The 16,043-nt window shown below is 48.9% G+C and overlaps 1 protein-coding gene across 6 annotated transcripts in view; it reads right to left on the bottom strand.

The window, feature by feature from the left end:
* Nucleotides 1-1,019: 1,019 nt before the first annotated feature.
* Nucleotides 1,020-16,043, bottom strand: part of PFKFB4 (6-phosphofructo-2-kinase/fructose-2,6-biphosphatase 4) — a 42,813-nt gene continuing 27,789 nt past the window's right edge. For 5 of the 6 annotated variants that reach the window (XM_070492919.1, XM_044755276.2, XM_070492918.1 and 2 more), the window contains exons 10-14: nucleotides 8,462-8,566; nucleotides 6,219-6,348; nucleotides 6,059-6,121; nucleotides 5,076-5,140; nucleotides 1,020-3,160 (exon numbers count right to left, since the gene is read on the bottom strand). In XM_070492919.1, the coding sequence (XP_070349020.1) occupies nucleotides 3,101-3,160; nucleotides 5,076-5,140; nucleotides 6,059-6,121; nucleotides 6,219-6,348; nucleotides 8,462-8,566 (423 nt within the window). In that variant the 3' untranslated portion in view covers nucleotides 1,020-3,100. The remainder of the gene's footprint in view (nucleotides 3,161-5,075; nucleotides 5,141-6,058; nucleotides 6,122-6,218; nucleotides 6,349-8,461; nucleotides 8,567-16,043) is intronic. The other variant, XM_044755279.2, reaches the window with a different exon arrangement.

The raw sequence follows: 16,043 nt of genomic DNA, 5'->3' as shown, positions 1-16,043 counted from the left end.
TCCTCTGATCCTACCTGATGGCCGTTGTTTCCTAGCAACCAAAAACGCTACAAAATTCTTCAACATGACAATGTATAGTCATTCTTGCCAGGCTGGGGTAGAAGGTCGGAACTGAAGAAAAATTATGATAGTGTTCTATTTCATTCCTTCTGCTGTTGCTTTGCTAAGTCTTCAACACCTTCTTCGAAAAGTACTGAAGCCTCCAAGGAGGTCAGCTGTCCACCCCAGGAACTCAGCCCCCAACCTCGCTTGCCAGGAAAACGGTTGTAGCTGATAGCCCTCTGAGCCGGGAAGAAGCCCAGGGGTTTCTGTCATCCACCGTGACACAGCTGGGTAAGGCAGAGCCATAGCTGTTGGCAACCCTAAACCACCCGAAAGCCGCCCAGCCATAGCCGCACTCTGCCCTGACACACTGGGAGAGGCGCAGGTGGGCACCCAGCCATGCTCAGCCCCACCACGTCCATGGAGGAACACCTGCATGGTGGAACACCTACAACCCGCCCTCCCAACAGCCTGACCAGGCCCAGGGCAGGACGTTTAGAAAGTCCAATGAAATTTTGAGGCATGGGAAAGGGAAAGCCCTGCCCCTTGTCACCATATTCCCTACCCTGGAAGTAGGTGACAAAGCAAACACCATATAACTAGCCACAACATGCCCCTACCCAAGGCCTCATGCAGCCCCTCCATCCTCCATCCAGCCCCTGGTTCCCCTCCCCAAGGATGCCAACATTTGGGACCCATATTTCTGGGGACCCCAGAATCCTTCCCTTAATGGTGCTCCATCCCAGATTCCCAGGTCAGCCCAGAGAAAACTCGGGCCCTGCCCCTGCCCGTGTGTGCCAGGCCCAGGGCTCACTCCAGGGCAAGACAGTTTCCTCTCCAGAGAGGGGTAGGCATAGGGGTGGGAGCTGGACCAAGGATCCCAACACAGACCTAGGAGAGAGACCCCAACATGCGGTTCTGCAGCACTGGCCGGAAAGGACACTTGACAAATGGAGAGCTGGCCACAAGATACAACCTTAGATTAATATTATTTTTTTAAGTATTTATTGCAAAGAATGCCGGACACAGTCTGATGGGTGGCTGAGATCCAACACTACCCATTCCAGAGAGAGCAGAAGGTCTGAAACATGCACATTGACCATCCCAGCTAAAACCTGGCAGCCCACCAGGTGGGTTGCTGCCCATGCAGAGACCACTCCAGGGCAGAGGCAAGGAGGGGCCGCCCCAGCTCAGGATGTGACCCCAGACTTCCCTCTGCCCTATCCCAATCCTTGTAACACATTCAGGTCAAGCAGCTCTTGACTGACTTCTGGACATAGAGAGAAAAGGCCTTGCTGATCTCGCTGGCCTGAGGTTCTAGAGAGGTGCGGACATTCAGATGTCCACGCCACTGACTGAAGGGACCCATTATGGCCAACAAGTGAGTGTGCCCAGGTAACCAAAAGTCACCCAAATTCTGGGGAACACAGAAACAAAGGCTGCAGTCCCTATATCCCAAAGGCAGTGGCAAGCTCCTCTGGCTTTGGGTCTAAGGGGCTTGGGGGTCTGACAGGAAACAAGTCCAGAAGGAGGATCCTTCCCCAGCCCCACCCTGGACACCTCTCCACCCGTGTTTGTCCACAGGTACTGCAGCATACGAAGCTGAGAATACCAGTGGGGCCAGGAACACAACTTCGTTCAAGGACAGGTGGCACCTGTGGACTGCAAAGCTCTGGGGGGCTGGGAAACGTGGCTGCTCTGCCAAGCACAGCCCAGGAAAGATTCTGGGTGCAAAATGGGCTTGGGATCCTGGGGCCTGACTTCACCAAGGACCACCTGTGGGCAGCAGGGCATCTGACTACAAATCAGACACTTTCTCACCTAACCCCATGACTTGCTGGCCAGTCCATTTGCCCAGCTATAAAATACAGCTGGAACCCGCTGCCCAGGCTGTCTCTCTGGGCCCAAAAGAACTCAGAGGCGTGACAGACGGCAGACTCCCCAAGGTAATTTTTACCAGGCTCCTGTGCATGTGAACAAAGAGCCGTGAAGTCGCTGGGAAAATCTTCCCTTGGAGAGGGGCTGCCTCTGGGTTCTGACCTTTCCCCTGCTCCGCCCCCCACGTGGAGTCAAACGACAGGACAGGCTGTACAGGACCACAACAAACTTTTCTGAATCATTCACAGCAAATGCATGTCCCTGTCACTGGTGTCCACTCCCATGTGGACACAGGCAGCAGGAGTGGGAGGTAGCCTGGCGGCACAGCCAGAGGAGGCAGACAGGACGGCAGCCCCTCCCTTGAGCACATGGGAGTGTGAACTGGGAAGAGTAACTCACACACCGCCCTGGCTTTACGTGGTTTCACCACCAGAGCAGTGGGGAAGGGCCGGCCTGGGCCCCAGCTCCCGCAAGGATTCCAGTGTACACACAACTGGGAAGGGGTGACCACGCGTGCTCCGCACCCTGAATGCTTCTGTGCATCACAACATGCTGAAGTGAGCACACTGCTTTCATGAGTGTCCTCAAATGCGGTGGCAGGGACACAAGCACCTGGCCAGTGGGCACGTCTGCCTTGGCGGAAGCTCTTCAGTTCCTGGCAGGGCAGGATGGGAAGGGCCCTCCCTCTCACCTGAGGCAGCAGCAGCTCAGGATCCCATGAAGACCTTGCCTCTGGCCCTAGAAGAGGTCACAGAGAGGAGAGCAGAGCCCCTGCAGGGGTCCCCAGGTCCACCCTGCAGCTTGGCCACGGTGGGCCCATCACAGCAAGTGCTTTCTGTTTCACATTTTAGGGTTTCACACTTCACAAAGCCAACCCGACCAGTGAGAGAGAACACCTAAAAGCTGCAACAGAGACAGCAGGCACAGGAAACCTCTCACCAGCCCGGGGCAGACACAGTCTGGCTGAAGGATTTTTAGCAGCAGGTCAGGCACCGTGTACGACCCCGTCGCTGACTCAACACGGAAGCGGGTTGGGCTGGGGCAGGGGTTCTGGGTGCCACCAGCCATGCAAGGCTTTGAGGGCGTTCCTGTGTGGCGACTGTCACACAGACGGGGGTCCTGGAATGACCTCAGCTGCAGAGATCAATGCCTGCCAGGGGTCACAGTGGACGAGACGCAGTCACTGGTGAGCAGGGACTGTGACAAGGGCTTCCTCTGGAGGCCTCGAGATGTCTACATTCTGCACAAAAATAAAAACACACAACATTCACCCCATGGCAACAATAGACGGACACCTGCTGTGTGCTTTCCCCATCACTGTGGCCATCTGGCCTCACATTCTTACCCTGAGGAGCCCTGGTAGCAGTACTCCAGACCTCAACTTCCCTAAGAGTGTGGTCAAGAGTCTCTTGAACACGGTGGGTGGATGAACACAAGAACAAGGGGTTGGGGGGGGGTTGGAGGATGCCTCTGGTTCCTGCTTGCTCCTTGCAGACAGGTCAGGCATCACCCAGAGTAAGTCCATCTCCACCTCCTGCCTCAGGTCTGGGTCAACTGGCCCCCTGGCTCTCCTGAAGCCCTCAGCCACAGATGGTCCCCGCCCTGCTGCAGAGCCCAGTTTGTCCACAGCCTGCTGAGCTCAGGGCAACTCAGGCCTAAGGAACAGGAGGCCTGAGTCTTCCCTCAGCTCTATGAGACTGTCCTGTGTGACTCCCAATCCTGGTGGCCCAATGGAACAAGTCACCAATGACCTAGGTTGCAGCCCTGTACAACGTGACATGCCCAGATCTGCAGGGAGGGAGACATGATACCCATGGTCACACCCCTGGGTTCACAGGACTGGCCACCAGAATTGTAAGGGCAGGTACAATCTCAATGGGGACAGTGTGTCTGAAGGCCCTCTTTCCCACCACAGGCTGCCCCCAAGGATGAGCTAGCACCTGGGGATCCGCCCACCTGAAAGGGAAGCATCCCGGAATCTGTAGCAAGCAGGAGTTTGCCTCTCAGAAGCACCCACCCAGAGGCGGGCAGGGTGGCCTGCCAGCTACTTCATGACCATGCCACCTCTTGCCCTGTGGACCAGGTGGGTCAGCCCTCAACACCTGCTAGATCCAGGGGTCTCTCTCACCATCACCTGGTCAGTCAATGCTGGGGACCCAATGCCATCTGAGTTCTCCTCAGCACAAAGGATGTCTGTTAGGACATGCCTTTTCCTGTGACCTGTGGGTGCCAGACTGGGCCTGGACCAGACTCTCAGGACAAATGGGGAAGAGGCTGGTCCTGGTGAGAGGCAGCCTTAGAAAGCAGGAAGACACATCCACATATCTCTGCCTGCAGGGCTCAAGGCCAAGGGGCTGCAGGTGAGCAGCCCAAGGCCAGCACCCTCGGCAGGGACCCAGGGCCTGGCATGTCTCATCGTGGGTGGCAGCAGGCACGACTGAAGTCCCAGGAACCTTCTTGGCGCAGTAGACTCTGGGAATAGGGTTCAGAAGGGGCAATCCTGCCCTTGGCTTCAGTGGGAGAGGGAGAGGTAATCAGCATGGCAGAAGGACCCCATATGGGCATAGAAAGTGATTCTGGGCAACACTTCAGGGAGCTTCTATCTTAAACAAGGCATTGGGGGAACACAGGGTGGTGAACTGCTCTTCTGCAGGAAAGATTCTGCCCAGTGCCAAGACTCCCTCAGCATCTGCATGGCCCTTTCCCCAACAAAGCAGGATATTGTTTTAATTTTTAAAAGTGCCAGAGTTGGAAAGGGTGCTCATGAGGCCTGGGCTGGTTGGAGAGCATGGATGAATCCCCATCTGCCCCCTTACTGGCCTCCAGCCTCTTCCCCAGCTGGGACCTCCCTCCTTGGCTCAGACCTCTGTGGTGGGGCTGCTGGGAAGCCAGCCACACCCAGGCTCGTGGGCTTCCAAGCCTGGTGGCCCAGCTCCAGGCACTTTCCCACCCCCTAGGCAGCACCCTCGGGAAGGCCTAGCCCAGGGCCACACCCAGAGCCCTGGCCTCATCCTGCAGATAAGACAGCAGCCCCCCTGAGCAGAGAACTGAAGCTCACTCTGACAGGCACCCCAGCTGGGCCTAGCCCTGGAAGATGCCATGTCTAGACACCCCCGGGAACATGCCCACCACCCTAGTGGTGACCCCATAGCTACCTGAGGCCTGTCCCGGTGCGTGTTCACAGCCACCACGTTCAGAAATATGGACTCCACTTTACAACCTGCCAAGGGAAGATGCAAATCCATTCTCCCTCCTCAAAGGCAGCTGGAGCCACAGAGGGTAGAAACTTATCTCAGGAGGAGGCGTGGGGCACACAGGACAGAGCTGGCGCCTCAGCCTCACCCTAGTCCTCCCACCTTAGGCAGCTCTGGGGGACCCCTGACGAAGGACAAGGCACCTTGTCAGGCCCTTGCTTATGTGCCACTGTCCGGTGCAGCTTCAGTGGAGCCCAGACATCCAGGCCACACTGAGGACCTATGCTGCCAACCTCGGGGGCCGAGAGTGGTCTGAGGAGCAATAAGCCTGGTTCCGCATGGGGTCATTACACTCAGTTTTCAGGGCCCCAAGACCACCCCTACCCAAACCTGTCATACACACAAGGCTGAATCAACATTGTGCCAGGCACTCAGTGTATTGGGGGACGAGGGGTGAGCACACGGATTGACACCAGCTGCCACTGAGCTTTACAGTCATTCTCCCCAGAGCACAACCACCTGGGGGTGCCACAGCCTATGCTGAAGGGAAGGAGCCGAGCCCAGGAGCTGAGGAAGCTGCCTGGGGCTCCCCTGGTGTAGCCAAAGGCAGAGGTGGGAGGCAAACCACCCTGTACCCAGAATACTTTAAGTTTCAGGTACTGGGGGCCATGGGGGTGATGGAAAAACCAGAAGAAAAGCCCTCATGTGGGTGGGTGATGGTTAAGGAAGGATCACTGGGGAGACTTTCTGTGGCCAAAAACCAAAAAACCAATAAAAAAACAATAAAACAAAAAAAATTAAAAAGCAAATTGGAAAAGATAGTGGGGTGGAGGGAGGAGGAGTGAGCTCCTAACAGAATTTATAAGGGGTTTGCAGGAAGTCACGGAAGCATGCAGACAGCCAGACCCTGGCAGCCAAGGTCAGTGCACAGGAAGTTTCCTTACCGTAAGCCACAGGGGTCAGCTTCAGGACCGTGTGCAGCGGACACTTGAGGTAGGGAAGCTGTTCTGTGGACACAGACGGGGAGGGCTGGCATGCCAGGGATGCCCAAGTGACAGTCGTCCCCTCACACACACCCCACCTCCCCGGGGGCAGGGCCCGCACCTGCCGCTTTGTCAAGGAAGTAAGCCAGGAGGCAGCGCATCACAGCCTGGTGGCAGATGACCAGCACGTTCTCTTGCCTCTCCAGCTCCATGATGACAGGCTCGAGTCGCTGGACCAGGTCCTCATAGGACTGCAAGGGCAAGTGGAAAGGGTCCCTCAGGCCCAGCTCCAGGGGGCAGAGAGGGAGACATCCTGGGTAGTGGGCTACCTTCTCACTCCTGGAACTCCTCACCACTCTGGGAGGCTGTGGTTAAGTGTCCTCCAGCCTGGCTCCTGAGGGTCTGGGGGTGGGCAGCTTACCGCCACAGGACTGTGACAGTGAGATGTCCATTTGAGAAGGAAGCTGAGGGGGTGAGGATTGGTAGCCTGGGAAAGGGATCACGTCCCCATTCCAGGGCCAGGTCCCAGTAGGACTGAGAGGACAGGGCTGGGCCTCAGGCTGCCATCCCAAAGGGCAACCTCCATGTCCACCCACACGGCCCTTCACTGAACCCTCGACTGCTGGGATTCACATGCTGGCAACTGATGAGTGGTGGAAAAGGCACTGCTCCCTCCCAGCCTACAGCAGACGCAGTACACAAAAGCCCCCGAAACTAGGGTGACCTGTCAGAAACACCAGAAGTTGCAAGAACGATCCTTGCAGTCTGCCTGTCCTGTACCACCCTGGGTGTCCTGAGGTATCCGGTGGGGGCCCTTAGACCAATCCCTCTACTTGGCAGGTTTGGAGATTTTCACTACAGACCAAGCCCTGCAGGGTTTCATCCCTCTTTTCACACAGTAAGCGGTCCTTCAAAACAAAAAAAGCCTCACGTACTTGGAGCTGAATTTGCCCCATGTTTTGATTGGGAACAAAACCAATGTGGATTTGTGCTGGCCTCTGGTAGTCCTAGGGAAATCCTTGATTGGTTCTTTTGGTAACTATACTTTCCCTACCAATTTTCCCCCTGTATTCTAAAGTTTGCACAGCCAACTGTTTTGTTTCTTTTCTTTTCTTTTTTTCAAAAAGACTGGCACCTGAGCTAGCATCTATTGCCAATCTTCTTTTTTTTTACCCTTCTTCTTCTCCCCAAAGCCCCCAGTACATAGTCGTATATTGTAGTTTCAGGTCCTTCTGCTTGTGCTATGTGGGATGCCGCCTCAGCACGGCTTGATGAACGGTGCCATGTCCACGCGCAAGATCCGAACCAGTGAAACCCTGGGCCACGGAAGCAGAGCGCACAAACTTAAACCACTCGGCCATGGGGCGGCCCCTGTTTTGTTTCTCTTTTTTTTTTTTTTTTTTTGAGGAAGATTAGCCCTGAGCTAACTACTGCCAGTCCTCCTCTTTTTTCTGAGGAAGCCTGGCCCTGAGCTAACATCGTGCCCATCTTCCTCTACTTTATACGTGGGACGCCTACCACAGCATGGCATGGCAAGCGGTGCCATGTCCACACCCGGGATTCAAACCGGCAAACCCTGGGCCGCTGAGAAGCGGAACGTGCGCACTTAACCGCTGCGCCACCGGGCCGGCCCTGTTTTGTTTCTTTTTACTGTTATCTGGGTTGGTTCTACATCTGAGCTCGGCCTCACAATATGATGTTGGGAATAATTAATGTCACCCAGAGCTGTACTGTTCCTGAGGACAGTATAGCATAGGGGCCTGTGAGCCAGGCATCTGGATGGGGGGCTTCCATGTGTGTATGGGTATGTGTGTACACACATGTGTGTCTGTGGGGGGATTTTAATTTGGCGACAAGCACCAGACCACCTCCTGGAAGTGGGAGATAACCCAAGTCAAAGGTGACCCTGTTTGTGACCTGGGGTCTGGACAGAGGCAGGAGCCAGTGTAACGAAAGGTGATGAGTGCAGGTGGATTGTAGTGGCCAGGACCCATCTGGGTAAAGTCTCCCTAGGTCTGGATTTAGGGCTAGGGGTGGTGCCTGGAGCCGCGGAGGACAGGATAACCCTGTGACACCTCCAGGAAGGAAGAAGGGAAAGATGGGGAGTGATGGGGATCACTGGGACTCAGGGCTAGGAGTCCTGTGCAGCACTGTCCATCCACTACCCAAGGAGGGGGCTGCAGCCTGGGCCACACGGGCGGGAAGCCGTGGAGATGATACACACACCTGGACTGGCCTACCTCTGAGGCCAGGCCCTCCTGCTGTCCACATAGCCTCGGCAGAGCCCCACAGGGTCCTCAGCCACAGGTGGTCTTCCTAGGAAGGCAGCAGGTGGCTGGGACTAAGCCCCCAAAGCCCACCTACCTCTCCTTTCGGGTACCGGTACCGGTACTTGTCCTGGTCCCGCAGGGCAAACTCCAGTGGATAATGATCTTGAATTTCCTCGTAAGTCATTTCCTCACAGACGCCCTAGGGAGACACCACGGTCATCACACCTCCCGTGCCAGGCCCCGGGATCAGCCCTGTGTTGAGGGGAGGGCAGGCAAAGGGGACCAGGTTTACGGAGCATTTGCTGGGCCATGTAGGCCCTCCCAGCCTGGAGCTTAGAACCCATCTGGGAAGAGCAGGTCCTCTGGGGACACTGAGCAGGGGGTGGCCCCTCATTTAGAAAAAGCTATCAGAATAGACTTTTACCCATCCATCATCCATTCATCCAGTTTATGCCATAAAAATAAACACAAAAATGTTAACTATGTGTCTTTTCTAAAGTGTCTTTTGTTTTCTGTGCTGTGGAAATACTACTCCTGAGTATGGACTGTTGTGCAAGCTACAAAGTAAGATTTCACTTGTGTCATTCAGGATACACACACACACACAAAGCATAGATTACCATTTAAAAAGGCCATTAAAAAAAATCAGCAGAGAGAGAACACTGGTTGAGAACACTTAAGTGTCATGTAAGGGCCCAGAGAGGCCCGGAGCACACTGGGCCATCACTTCATTAGCCATGACTACCTCTGACAGCCCACATTATGAGCAGCATTATGGACCACTCCCCTGGAACACGGCAAGGAGAGACAAGCTCCCTCCAATGCACTTGTCTGCTAAGGAGCCCAGAAGATGAGTGAACTGTCCAGTGTCCTTCCAAGGCTCAAGCCAAGAGCCAGCACACAGGACATGCCCAACAAGAGGAAGAAGCAATAAAGTGCCCTTAATAAAAAGCTGCTGATCTCTGCCTTTGTTCTAAGCGCTTTTTTCTACACAAAGCCCTGGGGGCAAAGCTGTCTATTAAAAAGGAAAGATAAAAGAGGAAAATTTATAGCTGTAAATGCCTGTATCAAAAAAGATTTCCATTTCTCAAAAAATTAAAAATAGAAATACCATATGATCCAGCTATCTCACTACTGGGTATATATCCAAAGAACATGAAACCAACAATTCAAAGAGATTTATGCAGCCCTATGTTCATTGCAGCATTATTCACAATAGCCAAGATGTGGAAGCAACTTAGGTGCCCATCAACTGATGAATGGATAAAGAAGATGTGGTGTATATACACAATAGATTACTACTTTGTATAGTATGTATGTACGTATACGTATATGTATGTATAATATACAATGGAATACTATTCAGCCATAAAAAAAGACAAAGTCCTCCCATTTGCAACAACATGGATGGATCTTGAGGGTATGATGTTAAGCGAAATAAGCCAGAGAAAGACAAATACTGTATGATTTCACTCATATGTGGAAGATAAACACATGGACAAAAAGAACAGATTAGTTGTTACCAGGGGAGAACGGGGTGAAGGGGTGGGCAAAAGGAGTAAAGGGGCACGTATGTATGGTGATAAAAATTAGACTACTGGTGGTGAGCACAATGCAGTCCATACAGAAACTGATGTATACTGGGGCTGGCCCCATGGCCGAGTGGTTAAGTTCATGAGCTCCGCTGCAGGCAACCCAGTGTTTCATTGGTTCAAATCCTGGGCACGGACATGGCACTGCTCATCAAGCCACACTGAGGCAGCATCCCACATGCCACAACTAGAAGGACCCACAACGAAGAATATACAGCTATGTACCAGGTGGCTTTGCGGAGAAAAAGGAAAAAAATAAAATCTTTAAAAAAAAAAAAGAAAGAAACTGATATATAACAACGTATACCTGAAATTATACAATGTTACAAAGCAATATGACCTCAATATAATAATTGAAAAAGATTTCCAATCAACAATCTAATCTTCCACTTTAAGATACTGGAAAAAGAAGAGCAAATTAAACCCAAAGCAAGCAGGAAAAAGGAAATAATAAAGATTAGAGCAGAAATTAATGAAATAGAAAACAGAAAACAGAGAAAAGCAACAAAATCAAAAGTTGGTGCTTTGAAAAGATCAAGAGAATTCACAAATCTTTTGCTAGACTGACAAGAAAAAAGAAAGCTCAAATTATTAAAATTAGGAATGAAAGAGGGACACTGCTACCAAGCTTACAGAAATGAAAGGGATTGTAAGGGACTATCATTAACAACCTTATACCAACAAATTAGATAACTTAAATGAAAAAGGAAAATTCCTAGAAAGATGCAAACCACCTGTTGTGAGTTGAATGTGTTCCCCTAGAAAAGGTATGAATTCTAAACCACTGGTACCTGTGAACGTGACCTTATTTGGAAATAGGATCTTTGCAGATGTAACCAAGTAGATGAGGTCATTTAAGGGTGACTGGTATTGTTTCAAGAAGGCCAGTGAAGACACAGAGAGACGCATAGGGAAGAAGCCATGCGATGATGGAGATTGGGATTGGAGTGATGCAGCTGTAGGCCAAGGAATGCCAAGGACTGCTGGCAACCACCAGAAACTTGGTAAAAATATGTGCATTAAAAGTGATTCTGGTGAAGGCTCAGAAGGAAGTGAAGCACAGTAGACAGAGCTTCCATCGTCTTCCAGGATACATATGTCATCATGAACAGAATGTTGCTAAAAATCTGATTATTAAAGGTATGTCTGGTGAGACCTCAGAAGGCAATGAGGTGTATGTCATTGGACACTAGAGAAAAGGTGATCTTTGTTACAAAATGGCAGAGAACTTGGCTGAATTGTGTTCCAGGGTTGTGTGGTATAATCAAAAAGACAGATAATAACAAGTGTTGGCAAGGATGTGGAGAAATCAGAACTCTCATATACAGCTGGTGGAAAGGTGAAATGGTGCAGCTGCTTTGGAAAACAGTCTGGCAGGTCCTCAAAAGGTTAAACATAAAGTGTCCGTGTAACCTAGCAATTCCACTCCTAGGTATGTACCCCAGAGAAATAAAAACGTGTCCACACAAAAACTTGAACGCGAATGTTCACAGCAACATTATTCCTAAAGCCCAAAAATGGGAACTACCCAAATGCCCACCAACTGATGAATGAGTAAATAATATGTGGTCTATCCACACAACAGACTACTTAGTACTTGGCAATATAAAGAAACAAAGTTCTGATACCACAGAAATGAAGTTCTGTGTTCCACAGAGATGAACCTTGGAAACACGCTAAGTGAAAGAAGCCAGTCATAAAAGACCACCTATCATATGATTCCATTTACATAAAATGTTCAAAATATGACAACCTATAGAGACACAAAATAGTAGTAGCCTAAGGCTTGGGGGAGGGGTTGGAAGGAAATGGGGAGCAACTGCTAAGGCGTATATGGTTGCTATTTTTTTTGCTGAGGAAGATTCGCCCTGAGCTAATATCCACTGCCAATCTTCCTCTTTTTGTATGTGGGCTACCACCACAGCATGGCCACAGACAAGTGGTGTACGTCCACTCCTGGTAACTAAACCAGGGTGGCCAAAGCAGAGCACACCGAACTTAACCACTAGGCCATGGGCTGGTCCTATGGGGTTGTTCTTATTAAAGACTGTCACCTGAGCTAACATCTGTTGCCAATATTCTTTTTTTTCCCTTTTCCCCAAAGCCCCCCAGTACATATACATAGTTGTATATTCTAGTTGTAGGTCCTTCTAGTTCTGCCATGTGGGACGCCACCTCAGCATGGCCTGCTAGGTCCAAGCTCAGGATCCGAACCAGCGAAACCCTGGGCCACCAGAGCAGAGCGCATGAACTCAACCACTCGGCCATGGGGCCAGCCCCTGTAGGGTTGTTTTTTAAGTAATGGAATGTTCTAAAATTGACTGTGGCAATGATTGTATAACTCTTTGAATACATTAAAAACCACTGGATTATATACTTTAGGTGAACTGTATGATACGTGATTCATATCTCAATAAAGCCGTTTGGTTTTTTTTTTAAAAAAAAAGGAAAAATAAGGCAGTAAGTTGTGGATTAAATTATGAAAAAAATCCGGATGTTGACATAGAAGACTAGCCCAAGGCTGTTTACCAGAACAGAGAAAAAGAACAAAGATAACATGGATGATTAATAGGTCCTACAAGTTCCAGTAGATGCCAAATATGAAAGATCAAGAAGGGAATCCACAAGCATCTAGGAAAAGAATCAGATTAACTTCAAAGGAAACAAATTGGGGCAGCCAAAGGTTTCTCTGCAAAACCAAATGCTAGAGCCACGTCCCTGTCCCTGCAGGGCAGACACGGCCCCTAACCTGTCCCAGGGAGCTGCCCTTTGCCTGAGAAAGAAATCAGAGCCTGGAGACCTCCCACAGCTCCCACCAGCCACAGCTGATGGGAGCCTACAAATGGTTAAATGAGTTACAAAATAGGCTACAAAAAGTGCTTACTCTTTTGAAAGAGATCATCAACTGTGAAGAAGAGAAAAACACAGATTTAAAAAATCATGATCCTGAACTCTGCCCAACTACATTAACGAAAAAACTGAGAAGAAAGGAAATAGATGGAAATAACACAGCCTCATCTTTCCCAACAGAGCCAAGAATTATTTTCCTGTTAATAACTTTCACAAGTATATTTTAATTATTCCTTTAGGTGCATCCTGCTTAAGAATGTCTTTGAGGGAGCTGGCCCAGTGGCACAGCAGCTAAGTGCACATGTTCTGTTTTGGCAGCCTGGGGTTCGCGGGTTCAGATCCTGGGTGCGGATATGGCACTGCTTGGCAAGCCATGCTGTGGCAGGCGTCCCACATATAAAGTAGAGGAAGATGAGCACAGATGTGAGCTCAGGGCCAGTCTTCCTCAGCAAAAAGAGGAGGATTGGTGGCAGATGTTGGCTCAGGGCTAACCTTCCTCAAAGAAAAAAAAAAAAAAGAAAGTCTTTGAAAAGCTTCAAGGTAATGACTACTGGAATAGAAACACTGTCTGCCTTCCAAAGGCGATATTTATACATCTTTTTTTTATACAAAAAGATGATCTTTATACAGAAAAATTGGAATAAAGAGAAAACTACAAAGTATTTAAAACAAGATCAAACACAGCAATTATAATAATAAATGTAAATGGGTTTAGATCCCTGAATGGAAAAAAGCTCTCAAGCTAGGCTGGAAAATAAACCAAAGATGTGCTCCTTTCATCTAAAGAAAATGATACAAAAAGGTTAAAAATAAAAGGGAGTAAATATAACCAAAAAATACAGACAAAAAGTAGGGATGGGCAAATTAAAACCACAATGAGATACCACCTCATACCCATTAGGAAGGCTACTCCCAAAAAAACAGAAAAACAACAAGTGTTGTTGGCATAGATGTAGAGAAACTGAAACCCTTATGCACTGTTGGTAGGAATGTATAGTGGTACAGCCACTGTGGAAAATAGTACTATAGAGGTTCCTCAAAAAAATTAAAACAGAAATACCATATGATCCAGCAATCCCATGTCTAGGTATATACCAAAAAGAAACGAGGGGCCGGCCCTGTGGCCGAGTGGTTAAGTTCGCACTCTCCAGCTTCGGCGGCCCAGGGTTTCCCTGGTCTGGATCCTGGGCGCGGACATGGCACCACTCATCAAGCCATGCTGAGGCGGCATCCCACGTACCACAACTAGGAGGACCCACAACTAAAAGTACACAACGATGTACCAGGGGGCTTTGAGGAGAAAAAGGAAAAATTAAATCTTAAAAAAAACCCCAAAAAACAAAAAAGAAATGAAAGCAAGGTCTCAAAGAGATAGTCGCATACGCATGTTCATAGCAGCATTATTTACAACAGCTAAAAGGTAGAAGCAACCCAAGTGTCCATTGACAGATGAATGGATAAGCAAAACGTGGAATATCCATACAATGAAACCTTATTCAGCCTTAAAAAGGAAGGTGATCATGACACATGCTACAACGTGGATGAACCCTGAGGGCATTATGCTAAGTGAAATAAGCCAGTTGCAAAAAGACAAATACTGTATGATTCCACTTAAGTGAGGTACTTAGAGTAGTCAAAATCACAGAGACAGAAAGTAGAATGGAGGTTGCCAGGGGCTGGGGGGAGGAGAGAATGGGGAGTTATTGTTTAATGAGTATAGAGTTTCCATTTTACAAGACGAAAAGAGTTCTGGAGATGGATGGTGGTGATGGTTGCACAATATTATGAATGTATTTAATACCAATGAACTGTGTACTTAAAAATGGTGGTTAAGATGGTAAATTTATGTTATGTGTATTTTACCACAATAAACAAAATTGGAAAAAGAAAAGCAAGTAATATTGGTAATACTGTACTTGCAAGTAATATGGTAACATTCAAATTAGCCAAAGTATAAATCCATGCTAAAAGTGTTTTATATTGAAACAGGAACCATCCAAAACAAAGACGGAGCCATAAGAGAGTAACTAGTACCAGATTTGCTTTGGCCTCAACATAAACAACTCCAAAATCTAAACAAAATCTAAGAATCTCAATGAACTCCAAGCAGGATAAACATTAAAAGAAAATATACACCATGGCACATCATAAGCAAATTGCTGAAAATCAGTGATAGGAGAGAATTAAAAATTAAAAGTAGGGGCTGGTCACTATGGAAAACAGTATGGAGATTCCTCAAAAAATTAAAAATAGAACTACCATACGATCCAGCTATCCCACTACTGGGTATCTATCCAAAGAGCTTGAAGTCAGCAATTCCAAAAGTCCCAAGCACCCCAATGTTCTTTACAGCATTATTTACAATAGCCAAGACGTGGAAGCAACCTAAGTGCCCATCAACAGATGAACGGATAAAGAAGATGCGGTATATATATACAATGGAATACTACTCAGCCATAAAAAAGAACAAAATCATCCCATTTGCAACAACATGGATGGACCTTGAGGGAATTATGTTAAGTGAAATAAGCCAGATAGAGAAGGACAATCTCTGTATGACTCCACTCATATGAGGAATTTAAAAATGTAGACAAAGAGAACAGAATAGTGGCTACCAGGGGAAAGGTAGGGTGGGGGGTGGGCACAAAGGGTGAAGGGGTGCACCTACAACACGAATGACAAACAATAATGTACAACTGAAATTTCACAAGATTGTAACCTATCATTAACTCAGTAAAAATTAAATTAAAAAAAAGTAAGGGCTGGCCCCATGGCCAAGTGGTTAAGTTTGCATGCTCCACTTCAGCAGCCCAGGGTTTCACCAGTTCAGATCCTGGGCGCAGACATGGCACTGCTCATCAGGTCATGCTAGGGTGGCAACTCAAAACTAGAATATGCAACTATGTACCAGGGAGCTTCAGGGAGACGAAGAAGAAAAAAAAAGAAGAGTGGCAACAGATGTTAGCTCAGGTGCCAATCTTTAAAAAAAAAAAATTAAAAGCAGTTAGAGAAAAAGAAGATACGTTATGTACAGAATGAAGATGAGAATGACAACAAACTTCCTGTTAGAAACAATGCAACCCAGAAGACAACAGAATAGCTTCTTTTAAAGGTGGAAAGAAAAGGAGGTGCTGTGCTGGTTCATCTCATTTGCCCTTCCAGATCCTTCTCCTGCTTCTCCATCTGCTCTCTGCCCCAGAAGGCTGACCCTTGTGGACTGCACCCACAAGGCTC

The sequence above is a fragment of the Equus asinus genome, chromosome 21, assembly GCF_041296235.1.
Source record: "Equus asinus isolate D_3611 breed Donkey chromosome 21, EquAss-T2T_v2, whole genome shotgun sequence".
Classification (NCBI taxonomy): Eukaryota; Metazoa; Chordata; class Mammalia; order Perissodactyla; family Equidae; genus Equus; species Equus asinus.
This window is presented reverse-complemented; position numbering and strand designations above follow the sequence as displayed.